This window comes from Oncorhynchus mykiss, chromosome 12 (assembly GCF_013265735.2).
Source record: "Oncorhynchus mykiss isolate Arlee chromosome 12, USDA_OmykA_1.1, whole genome shotgun sequence".
Classification (NCBI taxonomy): domain Eukaryota; kingdom Metazoa; phylum Chordata; class Actinopteri; order Salmoniformes; family Salmonidae; genus Oncorhynchus; species Oncorhynchus mykiss.
The window spans coordinates 98,289,019-98,311,193 of NC_048576.1; the positions used below are offsets into that span (position 1 = coordinate 98,289,019).

At 47.6% G+C, this 22,175-nt stretch overlaps 1 protein-coding gene across 7 annotated transcripts in view; it reads right to left on the reverse strand.

The window, feature by feature from the left end:
• LOC110517726 (putative oxidoreductase GLYR1) overlaps positions 1 to 22,175 on the reverse strand; it is a 33,444-nt gene that overhangs the window by 5,557 nt on the left and 5,712 nt on the right. For 2 of the 7 annotated variants that reach the window (XM_036939445.1, XM_036939441.1), the window contains 7 exons: positions 15,171 to 15,224; positions 10,477 to 10,527; positions 2,595 to 2,668; positions 1,779 to 1,899; positions 1,448 to 1,558; positions 617 to 718; positions 35 to 197 (listed from right to left, as the gene is read on the reverse strand). In XM_036939445.1, coding sequence (XP_036795340.1) covers positions 35 to 197; positions 617 to 718; positions 1,448 to 1,558; positions 1,779 to 1,899; positions 2,595 to 2,668; positions 10,477 to 10,527; positions 15,171 to 15,224 — 676 coding nt within the window. The remainder of the gene's footprint in view (positions 1 to 34; positions 198 to 616; positions 719 to 1,447; positions 1,559 to 1,778; positions 1,900 to 2,594; positions 2,669 to 10,476; positions 10,528 to 15,170; positions 15,225 to 22,175) is intronic. The other 5 variants (XM_036939446.1, XM_036939443.1, XM_036939447.1 and 2 more) reach the window with 3 other exon arrangements.

A 22,175-nucleotide genomic window follows, 5' to 3' on the forward strand; every position in this document is an offset into this window, starting at 1 on the left:
GGGATAAGACACTCGTAAAATTCAAACCATCTACCTAGGAAGAATGAGGTCTTGCCCATGGCCTGGAAACAGGAGCTGCAGTCTTCATAGACCGTCCTGTCTCCGGCCGCTAGGATGACCAGCATGCCCTCGTTAGATACCTGCTGGCTCCCAGCCACAGGAGCCTCCAGGAAGCGGCCGCCCCGCGACGATATCACCTAATGACAGTCAGACAGGAGCCAATCAGACAGTGGTGTGGCAGTAGAGGAGCCAATGAGAGAGCATAGGATAAGACGATCGATGATGTAATGACAGTACCCAATGGGAGAGTGATGATGACCTAGCGACAGTGGGAGTAGCATACACCTGGAATCACAAGCTGTGTGTGTGTATACCTGTGAGAGCTCTGTGTGTGTGTGTATACCTGCGAGAGCTCTCTGTGTGTGTGTGTGTGTGTGTGTGTGTGTGTGTGTACCTGCGAGAGCTCTGTGTGTGTGTATACCTGCGAGAGCTCTGTGTGTGTGTATACCTGCGAGAGCTCTGTGTGTGTGTATACCTGTGAGAGCTCTCTGTGTGTGTATACCTGTGAGAGCTCTCTGTGTGTGTATACCTGTGAGAGCTCTGTGTGTGTGTATACCTGTGAGAGCTCTGTGATGGTCTCTGGATCCACGGTAGACATCTCTACGTAACATTTCCCTGGCCTGATGCCCTGGAGCACTCCACTGGGACCCAGCACCAACTGGCAGAGAGAGAGGAGAGAGAAGAGAGAGAGGAGAGTGGGGGGAGAGAGAGAGAGAGAGAGGAGAGTGGGGGGGGGAGAGAGAGAGGAGAGGGGGGAGAGAGAGAGAGGTATTAACAGTCATACGTTGTGAGATAAATTAGTCACTGCAGTCAGAACTAAATACTAAATACAATACTTATCACACCAAGCTCACTACCACCAGCAACATGGCAGCCAGTCTGTTTGGAACATCTCACTCTCTCACCTGCCTGGACATCTGGCCTGACTACACACATCTCACTCTCTCACCTGCCTGGACATCTGGCCTGACTACACACATCTCACTCTCTCACCTGCCTGGACATCTGGCCTGACTACAAACATCTCACTCCTTCACCTGCCTGGAAATCTGGCCTGACTACACACATACAAACATCTCACTCTCTCACCTGCCTGGACATCTGGCCTGACTACACACATCTCACTCTCTCACCTGCCTGGACATCTGGCCTGACTACACACATCTCACTCTCTCACCTGCCTGGACATCTGGCCTGACTACAAACATCTCACTCCTTCACCTGCCTGGAAATCTGGCCTGACTACACACATACAAACATCTCACTCTCTCACCTGCCTGGACATCTGGCCTGACTACACACATCTCACTCTCTCACCTGCCTGGAAATCTGGCCTGACTACACACATCGTCTGCTGAGATATGTCCCCGTTTCCTTAGTTACTTACATCCCTGGCAGCCTTGGGGTCTGAGACGCAGGAGAAGGTGATGTCACACATGGAGACCACCTCTGCTGGGGTCCGCCCTAACCTGGCCCCCTCCTGGATGAACAGGTCACACTGCAGCGGGAAGACAACAGGAACAAGACAGGAAGTGAGCTCACAGGAAGGGATGTCACAACAGGACGTAGGTCAAAATCAGCACCAAACCCAAACGTTGTTACTGTACATTATAAATAAATGATTTTTTTTTGCATAAAATACTGTACCATATAACTGGTTTAAATAATAATAGTTTTGACGGAATCACAGGAGTAAATTCTGTATCGTATTTTCTCACATGTTGGTTGTCTTGTGGTACCTTTTCTACTGTGCGATTCCACACCGTGACGACGTGACCCATCTTTAACAGGTTGGACACGATTCCGCTACCCATAAGCCCCAGCCCCAGGAACCCTATCCTGTAAAGGAAAGACACAAGTTTACATAGAGCTGATCTAGGATCAGGTCCCCCCTGTCCATGTAATGTAAAAGGGAAATCTGAGGACATATCAGCACAGTGTGTAAATACAGATCCTGGTCCACTATATGGCTACTGTTTGCCTGTAGGAGTAATACTGCTACATATATATATTATTACAGTATCTCCTACCGTTGGTCTGTGGGAGTAATACTGCTACATATATATATTACTACACTATCTCCTACCGTTGGTCTGTGGGAGTAATACTGCTACATATATATATTACTACACTATCTCCTACCGTTTGTCTGTGGGAGTAATACTGCTACATATATATATTATTACAGTATCTCCTACCGTTTGTCTGTGGGAGTAATACTGCTACATATATATATTATTACAGTATCTCCTACCGTTTGTCTGTGGGAGTAATACTGCTACATATATATATTACTACACTATCTCCTACCGTTGGTCTGTGGGAGTAATACTGCTACATATATATATTACTACAGTATCTCCTACCGTTTGTCTGTAGGAGTAATACTGCTACATATATATATTACTACAGTATCTCCTACCGTTTGTCTGTGGGAGTAATACTGCTACATATATATATTACTACAGTATCTCCTACCGTTTGTCTGTGGGAGTAATACTGCTACATATTTATATTATTACAGTATCTCCTACCGTTTGTCTGTGGGAGTAATACTGCCATTGATGGCAGTGCTGTCTGCAGCTTGGATAGACGTTGACCTCGTGTCCTGTACAGACCAAACAAAAACAACAAACACCACCGTCATTTTAACAGGCGCATCGAGAGTTCCCGACCACAGACGAGTACAAACATGCTGTATCTACTGGGTCTTACTTAATATCTGATCTAGTACTTGCTGTTTGTATGAAAATAAATGCCATTCAGTAAATGTGTGCCATGTAGGAAGCACCACGGGGCTCTGTGGTATAAATAGTCTCCCTCGGAGTGAAGACTGAAACCAAGGACATACATTCATGTGATAAATATACACACGTCTGAAACCCACATGCAAAACCAACACTTGCAGTGGCCAGCTGTACCCCTACATAACATAGACCTCCACCCCTACATAACATACACCTCCAGCTGTACCCCCCTACATAACATACACCTCCAGCTGTACCCCTACATAACATACACCTCCAGCTGTACCTCTACATAACATACACCTCCAGCTGTACCTCTACATAACATACACCTCCAGCTGTACCTCTACATAACATACACCTCCAGCTGTACCCCTACATAACATACACCTCCAGCTGTACCCCTCTACATAACATACACCTCCAGCTGTACCCCCCTACATAACATACACCTCCAGCTGTACCCCCCTACATAACATACACCTCCAGCTGTACCCCCCTACATAACATACACCTCCAGCTGTACCCCCCTACATAACATACACCTCCAGCTGTACCCCCCTACATAACATACACCTCCAGCTGTACCCCCCTACATAACATACACCTCCAGCTGTACCCCTACATAACATACACCTCCAGCTGTACCCCCCTACATAACATACACCTCCAGCTGTACCCCTACATAACATACACCTCCAGCTGTACCTCTACATAACATACACCTCCAGCTGTACCTCTACATAACATACACCTCCAGCTGTAACTCTACATAACATACACCTCCAGCTGTACCTCTACATAACATACACCTCCAGCTGTACCTCTACATAACATACACCTCCAGCTGTACCCCTACATAACATACACCTCCAGCTGTACCTCTACATAACATACACCTCCAGCTGTACCTCTACATAACATACACCTCCAGCTGTACCTCTACATAACATACACCTCCAGCTGTACCTCTACATAACATACACCTCCAGCTGTACCCCTACATAACATACACCTCCAGCTGTACCTCTACATAACATACACCTCCAGCTGTACCCCTACATAACATACACCTCCAGCTGTACCCCCCTACATAACATACACCTCCACCCCTACATAACATACACCTCCAGCTGTACCTCTACATAACATACACCTCCAGCTGTACCTCCCTACATAACATACACCTCCAGCTGTACCCCCCTACATAACATACACCTCCAGCTGTACCTCTACATAACATACACCTCCAGCTGTACCTCTACATAACATACACCTCCAGCTGTACCTCTACATAACATACACCTCCAGCTGTACCTCTACATAACATACACCTCCAGCTGTACCTCTACATAACATACACCTCCAGCTGTACCTCTACATAACATACACCTCCAGCTGTACCCCTACGTAACATACACCTCCAACCCTACATAACATACACCTCCAGCAGTACCCCTACGTAACATAAACCTCCACCCCTACATAACATACACCTCCAGCTGTACCTCTACATAACATACACCTCCAGCTGTACCCCTACGTAACATACACCTCCAACCCTACATAACATACACCTCCAGCTGTACCCCTACGTAACATACACCTCCAGCTGTACCCCTACGTAACATACACCTCCAACCCTACATAACATACACCTCCAGCTGTACCCCTCTACATAACATACACCTCCAGCTGTACCTCTACATAACATTCACCTCCAGCTGTACCCCTACATAACATACACCTCCAGCTGTACCCCTACATAACATACACCTCCAGCTGTACCCCCCTACATAACATACACCTCCAGCTGTACCTCTACATAACATACACCTCCAGCTGTACCTCTACATAACATACACCTCCAGCTGTACCTCCCTACATAACATACACCTCCAGCTGTACCCCCCCTTACATAACATACACCTCCAACCCTACATAACATACACCTCCAGCTGTACCCCTACGTAACATACACCTCCAGCTGTACCCCTACGTAACATACACCTCCAGCTGTACCCCTACGTAACATACACCTCCAGCTGTACCCCTACATAACATACACCTCCAGCTGTACCTCCCTACATAACATACACCTCCAGCTGTACCCCCCCTACATAACATACACCTCCAACCCTACATAACATACACCTCCAGCTGTACCCCTACATAACATACACCTCCAGCTGTACCTCTACATAACATACACCTCCACCCCTACATAACATACACCTCCAGCTGTACCCCTACATAACATACACCTCCAGCTGTACCACTACGTAACATACACCTCCAGCTGTACCCCTACGTAACATACACCTCCAGCTGTACCCCCCTACATAACATACACCTCCAACCCTACATAACATACACCTCCAGATGTACCCCTACGTAACATACACCTCCAGCTGTACCCCTACGTAACATACACCTCCAACCCTACATAACATACACCTCCAGCTGTACCCCTCTACATAACATACACCTCCAGCTGTACCTCTACATAACATTCACCTCCAGCTGTACCCCTACATAACATACACCTCCAGCTGTACCCCTCCATAACATAGACCTCCAGCTGTACCCCTACATAACATAGACCTCCAGCTGTACCCCTACATAACATACACCTCCAGCTGTACCCCTCTACATAACATACACCTCCAGCTGTACCCCCCTACATAACATACACCTCCAGCTGTACCCCCCTACATAACATACACCTCCAGCTGTACCCCCCTACATAACATACACCTCCAGCTGTACCCCTACATAACATACACCTCCAGCTGTACCTCTACATAACATACACCTCCAGCTGTACCCCCCTACATAACATACACCTCCAGCTGTACCCCTACATAACATACACCTCCAGCTGTACCCCTACATAACATACACCTCCAGCTGTACCCCCCTACATAACATACACCTCCAGCTGTACCCCCCTACATAACATACACCTCCAGCTGTACCCCTACATAACATACACCTCCAGCTGTAACCCCTAAACATAACATACACCTCCAGCTGTACCCCCCTACATAACATACACCTCCAGCTGTACCCCTACATAACATACACCTCCAGCTGTACCTCTACATAACATACACCTCCAGCTGTACCTCTACATAACATACACCTCCAGCTGTAACTCTACATAACATACACCTCCAGCTGTACCCCTACATAACATACACCTCCAGCTGTACCCCTACATAACATACACCTCCAGCTGTACCTCTACATAACATACACCTCCAGCTGTACCTCTACATAACATACACCTCCAGCTGTAACTCTACATAACATACACCTCCAGCTGTACCTCTACATAACATACACCTCCAGCTGTACCCCTACATAACATACACCTCCAGCTGTACCCCCCTACATAACATACACCTCCAGCTGTACCCCCCTACATAACATACACCTCCAGCTGTACCCCTACAAAACATACACCTCCAGCTGTACCCCTCTACATAACATACACCTCCAGCTGTACCTCTACATAACATACACCTCCAGCTGTACCCCTACATAACATACACCTCCAGCTGTACCTCTACATAACATACACCTCCAGCTGTACCCCTACATAACATACACCTCCAGCTGTACCCCCCTACATAACATACACCTCCACCCCTACATAACATACACCTCCAGCTGTACCTCTACATAACATACACCTCCAGCTGTACCTCCCTACATAACATACACCTCCAGCTGTACCCCCCTACATAACATACACCTCCAGCTGTACCTCTACATAACATACACCTCCAGCTGTACCTCTACATAACATACACCTCCAGCTGTACCTCTACATAACATACACCTCCAGCTGTACCTCTACATAACATACACCTCCAGCTGTACCTCTACATAACATACACCTCCAGCTGTACCTCTACATAACATACACCTCCAGCTGTACCCCTACGTAACATACACCTCCAACCCTACATAACATACACCTCCAGCAGTACCCCTACGTAACATAAACCTCCACCCCTACATAACATACACCTCCAGCTGTACCTCTACATAACATACACCTCCAGCTGTACCCCCCTACATAACATACACCTCCAGCTGTACCTCTACATAACATACACCTCCAGCTGTACCTCTACATAACATACACCTCCAGCTGTACCTCTACATAACATACACCTCCAGCTGTACCTCTACATAACATACACCTCCAGCTGTACCTCTACATAACATACACCTCCAGCTGTACCTCTACATAACATACACCTCCAGCTGTACCCCTACGTAACATACACCTCCAACCCTACATAACATACACCTCCAGCAGTACCCCTACGTAACATACACCTCCAACCCTACATAACATACACCTCCAGCAGTACCCCTACGTAACATAAACCTCCACCCCTACATAACATACACCTCCAGCTGTACCTCTACATAACATACACCTCCAGCTGTACCTCCCTACATAACATACACCTCCAGCTGTACCCCCCTACATAGCATACACCTCCAGCTGTACCCCTACATAACATACACCTCCAGCTGTACCCCCCTACATAACATACACCTCCAGCTGTACCCCCCTACATAACATACACCTCCAGCTGTACCTCTACATTACATACACCTCCAGCTGTACCCCCCTACATAACATACACCTCCAGCTGTACCCCCCCTACATAACATACACCTCCAGCTGTACCTCTACATTACATACACCTCCAGCTGTACCTCTACATAACATACACCTCCAGCTGTACCCCCCTACATAACATACACCTCCAGCTGTACCCCCCTACATAACATACACCTCCAGCTGTACCCCCTTACATAACATACACCTCCAGCTGTACCTCAACATACACCTCCAGCTGTACCCCTACATAACATAGACCTCCAGCTGTACCCCTACAGAACATACACCTCCAGCTGTACCCCTACATAACATACACCTCCAGCTGTACCCCTACATAACATACACCTCCAGCTGTACCCCCCTACATAACATACACCTCCAGCTGTACCCCCCTACATAACATACACCTCCAGCTGTACCCCCCTACATAACATACACCTCCAGCTGTACCTCTACATAACATACACCTCTACATAACATACACCTCCAGCTGTACCTCTACATAACATACACCTCCACCTCTACATAACATATACCTCCAGCTGTACCCCCCCTACATAACATACACCTCCAGCTGTACCCCCCTACATAACATACACCTCTACATAACATACACCTCTACATAACATACACCTCCAGCTGCACCCCCCCTACATAACATACACCTCCAGCTGTACCTCTACATAACATACACCTCCACCCCTACATAACATACACCTCCACCCCTACATAACATACACCTCCAGCTGTACCCCCCCTACATAACATACACCTCCAGCTGTACCCCCCCTACATAACATACACCTCCAGCTGTACCCCCCCTACATAACATACACCTCCAGCTGTACCCCCCCTACATAACATACACCTCCAGCTGTACCCCTACATAACATACACCTCCAGCTGTACCCCTCTACATAACATACACCTCCAGCTGTACCCCCCTACATAACATACACCTCCAGCTGTACCTCTACATAACATACACCTCCAGCTGTACCTCTACATAACATACACCTCCAGCTGTACCCCTCTACATAACATACACCTCCAGCTGTACCCCTCTACATAACATACACCTCCAGCTGTACCCCCCTACATAACATACACCTCCAGCTGTACCTCTACATAACATACACCTCCAGCTGTACCTCTACATAACATACACCTCCAGCTGTACCTCTACATAACATACACCTCCAGCTGTACCTCTACATAACATACACCTCCAGCTGTACCTCTACATAACATACACCTCCAGCTGTACCCCTCTACATAACATACACCTCCAGCTGTACCTCCCTACATAACATACACCTCCAGCTGTACCTCTACATAACATACACCTCCAGCTGTACCTCTACATAACATACACCTCCAGCTGTACCTCTACATAACATACACCTCCAGCTGTACCCCCCTACATAACATACACCTCCAGCTGTACCCCCCTACATAACATACACCTCCAGCTGTACCCCTCTACATAACATACACCTCCAGCTGTACCCCTCTACATAACATACACCTCCAGCTGTATCCCCCCTACATAACATACACCTCCACCCCTACATAACATACACCTCCAGCTGTACCCCTCTACATAACATACACCTCCAGCTGTACCCCCCTACATAACATACACCTCCAGCTGTACCCCTCTACATAACATACACCTCCAGCTGTACCCCTACATAACATACACCTCCAGATGTACCTCTACATAACATACACCTCCAGCTGTACCCCCCTACATAACATACACCTCCAGCTGTACCCCCCTACATAACATACACCTCCAGCTGTACCCCCCTACATAACATACACCTCCAGCTGTACCCCCCTACATAACATACACCTCCAGCTGTACCTCTACATAACATACACCTCCAGCTGTACCTCTACATAACATACACCTCCAGCTGTACCCCCCTACATAACATACACCTCCAGCTGTACCCCCCTACATAACATACACCTCCAGCTGTACCCCCCTACATAACATACACCTCCAGCTGTACCCCCCTACATAACATACACCTCCAGCTGTACCCCCCTACATAACATACACCTCCAGCTGTACCCCCCTACATAACATACACCTCCAGCTGTACCCCTCTACATAACATACACCTCCAGCTGTACCCCCCTACATAACATACACCTCCAGCTGTACCCCCCTACATAACATACACCTCCAGCTGTACCCCCCTACATAACATACACCTCCAGCTGTACCCCCCTACATAACATACACCTCCAGCTGTACCCCCCTACATAACATACACCTCCAGCTGTACCTCTACATAACATACACCTCCAGCTGTACCTCTACATAACATACACCTCCAGCTGTACCTCCTAAGGCGAGCCAAAGTAGACTCAGACAGCAAATAGAGAATGGTACTGAGGGTGAGTGAGTGAGTGGAGAGGTCAAGCATTAAGACCGTCACAAATGAAACCCTATTCCCTATATAGACGGTCACAAACGGCACCCTATTCCCTATATAGACGGTCCCAAATGGCACCCTATTCCCTATATAGACGGCCACAAACGGCACCCTATTCCCTATATAGACGGTCACAAATGGCACCCTATTCCCTATATAGACGGCCACAAACGGCACCCTATTCCCTATATAGACGGTCACAAATGGCACCCTATTCCCTATATAGACGGTCCCAAATGGCACCCTATTCCCTATATAGACGGTCCCAAATGGCACCCTATTCCCTATATAGACGGTCACAAACGGCACCCTATTCCCTATATAGACGGTCACAAACGGCACCCTATTCCCTATATAGACGGTCCCAAACGGCACCCTATTCCCTATATAGACGGCCACAAATGGCACCCTATTCCCTATATAGACGGTCCCAAACGGCACCCTATTCCCTATATAGTGAACTACTTTTGACCAGAATGACCAGAGGGTTAAAGCAGTGCCTCAAATCGGGGGTGGAAAAGAACCCAGTGCCCTAATTACAGGAGCCGTGTGAGACAGACTGCTTGCTCACCTCCTCAACGATCTTCAGGCGTTTACTGATCGGCTCCATAGACGAGGCAGGCTGAGGAGGGGAGAGAAAAGGTTCAACGGACAGACATTAGTTTACACACAAACAGTGGTGCTAATGCTAACATCCTCCTAAAACCACCACACCGGCTGCATCCCAAAACAGCACTGTGTTCCCTTTATAGTGCACTACTGGTGACCAGGGCCCAGATGGGGCTTTGGCCAAACGTAGCCATTCACTCACTGACTGAACAGAGACACTTTTTATTCCTAGTTCTGGTGGGGTCGTTGAACGGCTAAGCTAATGCTAGCTAGGGTTTGTAGCAGGCTGCTAGGCCTGCTTTGGTAACACAGACGAGGACGGTGTGATTTCACAAATTCAGTTTTCGCGTCGATTCATCCAATTCAACGAGGAAGTAGAAAACGAGAGGGGGATTTATATTTTAAAAATATATGTATTTTTAAATTGTTTTATACACATACAGAGTTGCTAACTTTCCACTGAAGCTGTGTTATGGAGCATCTTCTTGAGTTTGTGTATATTCACTCTGAATCTCCCTCAGACAATACACATAGTCTGTCTGTGTGTGTGTGTGTGACTAGAGCGGAGGTGTCAAACCCACTTTCCCAGGGGCCGCATTCAATCTCCCACCAGTTCCGGAGGGCCGCAATGAAAATGTATAAATTATCCTCTGTCAAAATAGTCCTCTATCCATCATTTTTGGGGGAATTTGATGCTTCCTGACAGTCTAGCTTTTATTTCAAATGATTATTAGCAACAAGGACCCAGTCAATAAACTGTATGAATGTAGGTCCATTATCACGTTTCTGTTTGGTTTCAGTCATTGGAAAGTATATTCAGTTTGTTCCGTATGTTTTGACACCCCTGACTAGACGGAGGTTTGTGCTGTACTAGTGTAGTTTCTGGTGTGTGACTAGACGGAGGTTTGTGCTGTACTAGTAGTTTCTGGTGTGTGACTAGACGTTGGAGGTTTGTGCTGTACTAGTGTAGTTTCTGGTGTGTGACTAGACGGAGGTTTGTGCTGTACTAGTGTAGTTTCTGGTGTGTGGCTAGACGGAGGTTTGTGCTGTACTAGTGTAGTTTCTGGTGTGTGACTAGACGGAGGTTTGTGCTGTACTAGTGTAGTTTCTGGTGTGTGGCTAGACGGAGGTTTGTGCTGTACTAGTGTAGTTTCTGGTGTGTGACTAGACGTTAGAGGTTTGTGCTGTACTAGTAGTTTCTGGTGTGTGACTAGACGTTAGAGGTTTGTGCTGTACTAGTAGTTTCTGGTGTGTGACTAGACGTTGGAGGTTTGTGCTGTACTAGTAGTTTCTGGTGTGTGACTAGACGGAGGTTTGTGCTGTACTAGTGTAGTTTCTGGTGTGTGACTAGACGGAGGTTTGTGCTGTACTAGTGTAGTTTCTGGTGTGTGACTAGACGGAGGTTTGTGCTGTACTAGTAGTTTCTGGTGTGTGACTAGACGTTGGAGGTTTGTGCTGTACTAGTAGTTTCTGGTGTGTGACTAGACGGAGGTTTGTGCTGTACTAGTGTAGTTTCTGGTGTGTGACTAGACGGAGGTTTGTGCTGTACTAGTGTAGTTTCTGGTGTGTGGCTAGACGGAGGTTTGTGCTGTACTAGTAGTTTCTGGTGTGTGACTAGACGGAGGTTTGTGCTGTACTAGTAGTTTCTGGTGTGTGGCTAGACGGAGGTTTGTGCTGTACTAGTGTAGTTTCTGGTGTGTGGCTAGACGGAGGTTTGTGCTGTACTAGTGTAGTTTCTGGTGTGTGGCTAGACGGAGGTTTGTGCTGTACTAGTGTAGTTTCTGGTGTGTGACTAGACAGAGGTTTGTGCTGTACTAGTGTAGTTTCTGGTGTGTGACTAGACGTTAGAGGTTTGTGCTGTACTAGTGTAGTTTCTGGTGTGTGACTAGACGTTGGAGGTTTGTGCTGTACTAGTGTAGTTTCTGGTGTGTGACTAGACGGAGGTTTGTGCTGTACTAGTGTAGTTTCTGGTGTGTGACTAGACGTTAGAGGTTTGTGCTGTACTAGTGTAGTTTCTGGTGTGTGACTAGACGGAGGTTTGTGCTGTACTAGTGTAGTTTCTGGTGTGTGACTAGACGTTAGAGGTTTGTGCTGTACTAGTGTAGTTTCTGGTGTGTGACTAGACGTTAGAGGTTTGTGCTGTACTAGTAGTTTCTGGTGTGTGACTAGACGTTAGAGGTTTGTGCTGTACTAGTGTAGTTTCTGGTGTGTGACTAGACGTTAGAGGTTTGTGCTGTACTAGTGTAGTTTCTGGTGTGTGACTAGACGTTAGAGGTTTGTGCTGTACTAGTAGTTTCTGGTGTGTGACTAGACGGAGGTTTGTGCTGTACTAGTAGTTTCTGGTGTGTGGCTAGACGTTGGAGGTTTGTGCTGTACTAGTAGTTTCTGGTGTGTGATTAGATAACTGTCTAACATGCAGGGAACACCCGTTACAACTGTAACTACTAGAGTTATCAGACTGACCACGCGGTGCTACAGTTTAACAGTTACACTTTCAGGGCTGTGGCCACTGCCGTGTGTCCAAAATAAGAAGGCAAGGAATTATGGAACTCAGAGTGCATAGTGTTGCCTGAGGAGGGGGAGATTCAGAGCGCATAGTGTTGCCTGAGGAGGGGGAGATTCAGAGTCCATAGTGTTGTCTGAGGAGGGGGAGATTCAGAGTCCATAGTGTTGCCTGAGGAGGGGGAGATTCAGAGTGCGTAGTATTGCCTGAGGGGAAGATTCAGAGTGCGTAGTATTGCCTGAGGAGGGGGAGATTCAGAGTGCGTAGTATTGCCTGAGGAGGGGGAGATTCAGAGTACGTAGTATTGCCTGAGGAGGGGGAGATTCAGAGTGCATAGTGATGCCTGAGGAGGGGGAGATTCAGAGTGCGTAGTGTTGCCTGAGGGGGAGATTCAGAGTGCATAGTGTTGCCTGAGGAGGGGAAGATTCAGAGTGCGTAGTGTTGCCTGAGGAGGGGGAGATTCAGAGTGCATAGTGTTGCCTGAGGAGGGGGAGATTCAGAGTGCATAGTGATGCCTGAGGAGGGGGAGATTCAGAGTGCGTAGTATTGCCCGAGGAGGGGGAGATTCAGAGTGCATAGTGTTGCCTGAGGAGGGGGAGATTCAGAGTGCGTAGTATTGCCTGAGGGGAAGATTCAGAGTGCGTAGTATTGCCTGAGGAGGGGGAGATTCAGAGTGCGTAGTATTGCCTGAGGGGAAGATTCAGAGTGCGTAGTATTGCCTGAGGGGAAGATTCAGAGTGCGTAGTATTGCCTGAGGAGGGGGAGATTCAGAGTGCATAGTGTTGCCTGAGGAGGGGGAGATTCAGAGTCCATAGTGTTGCCTGAGGAGGGGGAGATTCAGAGTGCATAGTGTTGCCTGAGGAGGGGGAGATTCAGAGTGCATAGTGTTGCCTGAGGAGGGGGAGATTCAGAGTGCATAGTGTTGCCTGAGGAGGGGGAGATTCAGAGTGCATAGTGTTGCCTGAGGAAGTAGTGAACTATATAGGGAATAGGGTTTTGGACTCTGGTCAAAAGTAGTGAACGATATAGGGAATAGGGTTTTGGACTCTGGTCAAAAGTAGTGAACGATATAGGGAATAGGGTTTTGGACTCTGGTCAAAAGTAGTGAACTATACAGGGAATAGGGTTTTCGATTCTGGTCAAAAGTAGTGCACTATATAGGGAATAGGGTGCCACCTGGGATGCAGGAAGGATTCAGAGGGAAATCCATGCAAGAGCAGCAGGATAGAGAGAAGGGAGGGAAGGGAGCTCTACAAACAATACATTTCACGTGCTTCCAGACTAAATAAACCATCTAATTGATTTCTTTCATTAAACACGGTGCCCCATAGAAGTACCAGTGAAATGTAAAAGGAATCGCCACGGTAGTGTACAGATAAACATTTACATTGAATTAAACTACCTAATAAAACTGAACTACACCACACAGAAATAGGTAGGGGAAGAAAGGGTTAATTAATGATCAATTGAGAAAACAGTTAACAAGCAACAAAAAACAAAAAAAGGTCTCCAAACTGTCTGCTTCCTGATTCTATACCCTTCTCCTGAAGGGTGCACAAGCACACTCCCCATGGTGGGTTTAAAAAGCACCGGCCCAGCGCCGGCTAAGCACCGGCCCAGGACCAGCGCCGGCTAAGCACCGGACCAGCGCCGGCTAAGCACAGGACCAGCGCCGGCTAAGCACCGGACCAGCGCCGGCTAAGCACCGGACCAGCGCCGGCTAAGCACCGGACCAGCGCCGGCTAAGCACCGGACCAGCGCCGGCTAAGCAGCAGACCAGCGCCGGCTGGACGAAGTCAGTTTCCACCATTCTGAAATCCATGATGGGGAGCGTAAGAGTCTTCAAGAGAAGGATACACAATTGGAACGCAGACTTTATTCCTGTGAAGCTCATACACACTCCTATGTTATTCTCCCACCTAACAGAGTAGGGTGAAGTTGCCCGTAGACGCTGATCTTGGGTCAGATTAGCATGGCGGAGGGAAAGCTGACTCTAGATCTGTACCTAAGGGGAACCTCACCCCCTGAGCCCTTAAAACCCCAACAGTGTGCAGTTACAGGGCAACAGCTGCAAAACCAACCAGCCCCCCCCCCCCCCCCCCCAAAACCAAGCAAAAACGTTGAACAAACATTCAGCAAACTTTCCCTCTTACCTTCTCAGTCTGGCTGAGCAGAAAGTGGTGGAAATGGGGATCATCCCGTACTGGCTACAATGGAAGAGAGTTCAACTGTTGAAATGGGAATTATCCTGTACTGGCTACAATGGAAGAGACTTCAGTATTCTCTAAACTGGTAGTACTACTAGTGGTATTCTCTAAACTGGTAGTACTACTAGTGGATTTCTCTAAACCTCTAGCGGTATTCTCTAAACCTCTAGCGGTATTCTCTAAACCTCTAGCGGTATTCTCTAAACCTCTAGCGGTATTCTCTAAACCTCTAGCGGTATTCTCTAAACCTCTAGCGGTATTCTCTAAACCTCTAGCGGTATTCTCTAAACCTCTAGCGGTATTCTCTAAACCTCTGGTCCCCCAGTACCCCCAACCCTGGTCCCCCAGTACCCCCAACCCTGGTCCCCCAGTACCCCCAACCCTGGTCCCCCAGTACCACCAACCCTGGTCCCCCAGTACCACCAACCCTGGTCCCTCAGTACCACCAACCCTGGTCCTCCAGTACCATCAACCCTGGTCCTCCAGTACCACCAACACTGGTCCTCCAGTACCACCAACAGCCCAACCCTGGTCCTCCAGTACCCCAACAGAACACATTGTTATTGTAACCCTGGACATGCACACCTGACTCAACTGGTCAACTAAACATCAAGTCTTCAATAAGTTGAATGAGGTGTGTTTGTCCAGGGATACAACTAAACTGTACTGTTGCGGTACTGGAGGACCAGGGTTGGAAAAGACAGCTCTAACCTCCCACCAGTAACCCATATTCTCTAACCTCCCACCACTACCCGTATTCTCTAACCTCCCACCAGTAACCCGTATCCTCTAACCTCCCACCACTACCCGTACTCTCTAACCTCCCACCACTACCCGTATCCTCTAACCTCCCACCACTACCCGTATCCTCTAACCTCCCACCACTACCCGTATCCTCTAACCTCCCACCACTACCCGTATCCTCTAACCTCACACCACTACCCGTATCCTCTAACCTCCCACCACTACCCGTATCCTCTAACCTCCCACCACTACCCGTATCCTCTAACCTCCCACCAGTAACCGGTATCCTCTAACCTCCCACCAGTAACCGGTATCCTCTAACCTCCCACCAGTAACCGGTATCCTCTAACCTCCCACCAGTAACCGGTATCCTCTAACCTCCCACCAGTAACCGGTATCCTCTAACCTCCCACCAGTAACCGGTATCCTCTAACCTCCCACCAGTAACCGGTATCCTCTAACCTCCCACCAGTAACCGGTATCCTCTAACCTCCCACCAGTAACCGGTATCCTCTAACCTCCCACCAGTAACCGGTATCCTCTAACCTCCCACCAGTAACCGGTATCCTCTAACCTCCCACCAGTAACCGGTATCCTCTAACCTCCCACCAGTAACCGGTATCCTCTAACCTCCCACCAGTAACCGGTATCCTCTAACCTCCCACCAGTAACCGGTATCCTCTAACCTCCCACCAGTAACCGGTATCCTCTAACCTCCCACCAGTAACCGGTATCCTCTAACCTCCCACCAGTAACCGGTATCCTCTAACCTCCCACCAGTAACCGGTATCCTCTAACCTCCCACCAGTAACCGGTATCCTCTAACCTCCCACCAGTAACCGGTATCCTCTAACCTCCCACCAGTAACCGGTATCCTCTAACCTCCCACCAGTAACCGGTATCCTCTAACCTCCCACCAGTAACCGGTATCCTCTAACCTCCCACCAGTAACCGGTATCCTCTAACCTCCCACCAGTAACCGGTATCCTCTAACCTCCCACCAGTAACCGGTATCCTCTAACCTCCCACCAGTAACCCGTACTCTCTAACCTCCCACCAGTAACCCGTACTCTCTAACCTCCCACCAGTAACCCGTACTCTCTAACCTCCCACCAGTAACCGGTATCCTCTAACCTCCCACCAGTAACCCATATTCAACTAACCTCCCACCACTACCGGTATCCTCTAACCTCCCACCAGTAACCGGTATCCTCTAACCTCCCACCAGTAACCCATATTCAACTAACCTCCCACCACTACCCGTATCCTCTAACCTCCCACCACTACCCGGTATCCTCTAACCTCCCCCACTACCCCTATTCAACTAACCTCCCACCACTACCCGTATCCTCTAACCTCCCACCACTACCCGGTATCCTCTAACCTCCCACCACTACCCGGTATCCTCTAACCTCCCACCACTACCCGGTATCCTCTAACCTCCCACCACTACCCGGTATCCTCTAACCTCCCACCACTACCCGGTATCCTCTAACCTCCCACCACTACCCGGTATCCTCTAACCTCCCCCACTACCCGTATTCAACTAACCTCCCACCACTACCCGTATCCTCTAACCTCCCACCAGTAACCAGTATCCTCTAACCTCCCACCACTACCCGTATCCTCTAACCTCCCACCACTACCCGTATCCTCTAACCTCCCACCACTACCCGTATCCTCTAACCTCCCACCACTACCCGTATCCTCTAACCTCCCACCACTACCCGTATCCTCTAACCTCCCACCACTACCCGTATCCTCTAACCTCCCACCACTACCCGTATCCTCTAACCTCCCACCACTACCCGTACTCTCTAACCTCCCACCACTACCCGTACTCTCTAACCTCCCACCAGTAACCGGTATCCTCTAACCTCCCACCAGTAACCGGTATCCTCTAACCTCCCACCAGTAACCGGTATCCTCTAACCTCCCACCAGTAACCGGTATCCTCTAACCTCCCACCAGTAACCGGTATCCTCTAACCTCCCACCAGTAACCGGTATCCTCTAACCTCCCACCAGTAACCGGTATCCTCTAACCTCCCACCAGTAACCGGTATCCTCTAACCTCCCACCAGTAACCGGTATCCTCTAACCTCCCACCAGTAACCGGTATCCTCTAACCTCCCACCAGTAACCGGTATCCTCTAACCTCCCACCAGTAACCGGTATCCTCTAACCTCCCACCAGTAACCGGTATCCTCTAACCTCCCACCAGTAACCGGTATCCTCTAACCTCCCACCAGTAACCGGTATCCTCTAACCTCCCACCAGTAACCGGTATCCTCTAACCTCCCACCAGTAACCGGTATCCTCTAACCTCCCACCAGTAACCGGTATCCTCTAACCTCCCACCAGTAACCGGTATCCTCTAACCTCCCACCAGTAACCGGTATCCTCTAACCTCCCACCACTACCCCGTATCCTCTAACCTCCCACCACTACCCGTATCCTCTAACCTCCCACCACTACCCGTATCCTCTAACCTCCCACCAGTAACCGGTATCCTCTAACCTCCCACCAGTAACCGGTATCCTCTAACCTCCCACCAGTAACCGGTATCCTCTAACCTCCCACCAGTAACCGGTATCCTCTAACCTCCCACCAGTAACCGGTATCCTCTAACCTCCCACCAGTAACCGGTATCCTCTAACCTCCCACCAGTAACCGGTATCCTCTAACCTCCCACCAGTAACCGGTATCCTCTAACCTCCCACCAGTAACCGGTATCCTCTAACCTCCCACCAGTAACCGGTATCCTCTAACCTCCCACCAGTAACCGGTATCCTCTAACCTCCCACCAATAACCGGTATCCTCTAACCTCCCACCAGTAACCGGTATCCTCTAACCTCCCACCAGTAACCGGTATCCTCTAACCTCCCACCAGTAACCGGTATCCTCTAACCTCCCACCAGTAACCGGTATCCTCTAACCTCCCACCAGTAACCGGTATCCTCTAACCTCCCACCAGTAACCGGTATTCTCTAACCTCCCACCACTACCCGTATTCTCTAACCTCCCACCACTACCCGTATTCTCTAACCTCCCACCACTACCCGTATCCTCTAACCTCCCACCACTACCCGTATCCTCTAACCTCCCACCACTACCCGTATCCTCTAACCTCCCACCACTACCCGTATCCTCTAACCTCCCACCACTACCCGTATCCTCTAACCTCCCACCACTACCCGTATTCTCTAACATGCAACAATTTCAAAGATTTTACTGAGTTATAGTTCATAAGGAAATCAGTCAATTTAAATAAATTAATTAATTAGGCCCTAATCTATGGATTCCACATGACTGGGAATACAGATATACATCTATTGGTCACAGATACCTTAATAATTAAAAAAAAGCAGGGGTGTGGATCAGAAAACCAGTCAGTATCTGGTCTGACCAACATTTTCCTGAAACACGAGGTGATGGCGGCAGATGAATGGCAGGACAACGTCACGGTATGTCTGTGCATTCGAATTGCCATCGATAAAATTGCGTCCGTTGTCCATAGCCTATGGCTGCCCATCCCACCATGGGGCACCGTGCACAACGCTGACATCAGCAAACCACTCGCCCACACGACGCCATACACGTGGGTCTGCAGTTGTGAGGCGGGTTGGACGTACAGCCAAATTCTCTATGGTCGAGAAATTAACATTTAATTATCTGGCAACAGCTCTGGTGGACATTCCTGCAGTCAGCATGCCATTTGCACGCTCCTTCAAAACGTGGAGACATCTGTGGCATTGTGTTATGTGACAAAACTGCACATTTTAGAGTGGCCTTTTATTGTCCCCAGCACAAGGTGCACCTGTGTAATAATCATGCTGTGTAATCAGCTTCTTGATAAATACACACAAAAGTATGTGGACACCCCTTCAAATGAGTGGAGTCGGCTAGCAGGTGTCTAAAAATAGAGCACACAGCCATGCAATCTCCATAGGATAACATTGGCAGTAGAATGGCCTTACTGAAGAGCTCAGTCACTTTCAATGTGGCACCGTCATAGGATGCCACCTTTCCAACAAGCCAATTTGTCATATTTCTGACCTGCTAGAGTTGCCCTGGACAACTGTAAATGCTGTTATTGTGAAGTGGAAATGTCTAGGAGCATCAAAGGCTCAGCTGCGAACTGGTAGGCCACACAAGCTCACAGAGGGGGGCTGCCGAGCGCTGAGAAATAAGCTTTTTGTGCATATGGAACATTTCTGGGATCTTTTATTTCAGCTAATGAAACATGGGACCAACACTTTACATGTTGAGTTTATATTTTTACTCCATGTAGTAGCAGCAGTAGTAATAGCAGCAGTAGTAGTAGTAGCTGTAGTAGTAGTAGTAGCTATAGTAGTAGTAGCAGTAGTAGCTATAGTAGTAGTAGTAGTAGCAGCAGTAGTAATAGCAGCAGTAGTAATAGCCGCAGTAGTAATAGCAGCAGTAGTAGTAGTAGTAGTAGCTATAGTAGTAGTAGCAGCAGCAGTAGTAGCAGCAGCAGTAGTAGTAGCAGCAGTAGTAGTAGTAGTAGCTTTAGTAGTAGTAGCAGTAGTAGTAGCTATAGTAGTAGTAGTAGTAGCTATAGTAGTAGTAGTAGTAGCTATAGTAGTAGTAGTAGTAGCTATAGTAGTAGTAGTAGCTATAGTAGTAGTAGCTATAGTAGAAGTAGCTATAGTAGTAGTAGCTATAGTAGTAGTAGTAGTAGTAGTAGCTATAGTAGTAGTAGCTATAGTAGTAGTAGCTATAGTAGTAGTAGCTATAGTAGTAGCAGAAGTAGCTATAGTAGTAGTAGCTATAGTAGTAGTAGTAGTAGTAGTAGTAGCTATAGTAGTAGTAGCAGTAGCTATAGTAATAGTAGTAGTAGCTATAGTAGTAGTAGTAGTAGTAGTAGTAGTAGTAATAGTAGCTATAGTAGTAGTAGCTATAGTAATAGTAGTAGTAGCAGTAGTAGTAGTAGTAGCTATAGTAGTAGTAGTAGTAGTAGCTATAGTAGTAGTAGCAGTAGCTATAGTAATAGTAGTAGTAGCTATAGTAGTAGTAGTAGTAATAGTAGCTATAGTAGTAGTAGCTATAGTAATAGTAGTAGTAGCAGTAGTAGTAGTAGTAGTTGTAGTAGCAGTAGTAGTAGTAGTAGTTGTAGTAGTAGTAGTAGTTGTAGTAGCAGTAGTAGTAGTTGTAGTAGCAGCAGTAGCAGCAGTAGTAGTAGTAGTTGTAGTAGTTGTAGTAGCAGCAGTAGCAGCAGTAGTAGTAGTAGTTGTAGTAGCAGTAGTAGTAGTAGTAGTAGTTGTAGTAGCAGCAGTAGCAGCAGTAGTAGTAGTAGTTGTAGTAGCAGCAGTAGCAGCAGTAGTAGTAGTAGTTGTAGTAGCAGTAGTAGTAGTAGTAGTTGTAGTAGTAGTAGTTGTAGTAGCAGTAGTAGTAGCAGTAGTAGTAGCAGTAGTAGTAGTAGTAGCTATAGTAGTAGTAGCTATAGAAATAGTAGTAGTAGCAGTAGTAGTAGTAGTAGCTATAGTAGTAGTAGCAGTAGCTATAGTAATAGTAGCTATAGTAGTAGTAGTAGTTGTAGTAGTAGTAGTTGTAGTAGCAGCAGTAGTTGTAGTAGCAGTTGTAGTAGTAGTAGTTGTAGTAGCAGTTGTAGTAGTAGCAGTTGTAGTAGTAGTAGTTGTAGTAGCAGTAGTAGTAGCAGTAGTTGTAGTAGTTGTAGTAGCAGTAGTTGTAGTAGCAGTTGTAGTAGTAGTAGCAGTAGTTGTAGTAGCAGTTGTAGTAGTAGTAGTTGTAGTAGCAATAGTAGTAGCAGCAGCAGTAGTAGTAGTATTAGTAGTAGTAGCAGCAGTAGTAGTAGTAGTATTAGCAGTATTAGTAGTAGTAGCAGCAGTAGTAGTAGTAGTAGTAGCAGCATTAGTAGTAGTAGTTGTAGTAGTAGTAGCAGTATTTGCTAAACTAGTAGTATTCTCTCAAGAGACTCCCTGGCCTGATTGAGGTTGCATCATATTCCCTAGGCTATATAGTGCACTTCTTTTAACATGAGTCCTATGGGCCCTGGTCAATAGTAATACCCTATACAGGAATTAGGCTGGCATTTGGGACATCCATAGAGGTACTGCTCCAGGAATACATTCTACACAGTTCTACGCTGCACAGAGGATCAGATATTGTTGGATGCCTGGTAACGTGTTTCAACATGACAGGGACCAGACTACACTGAGCCTC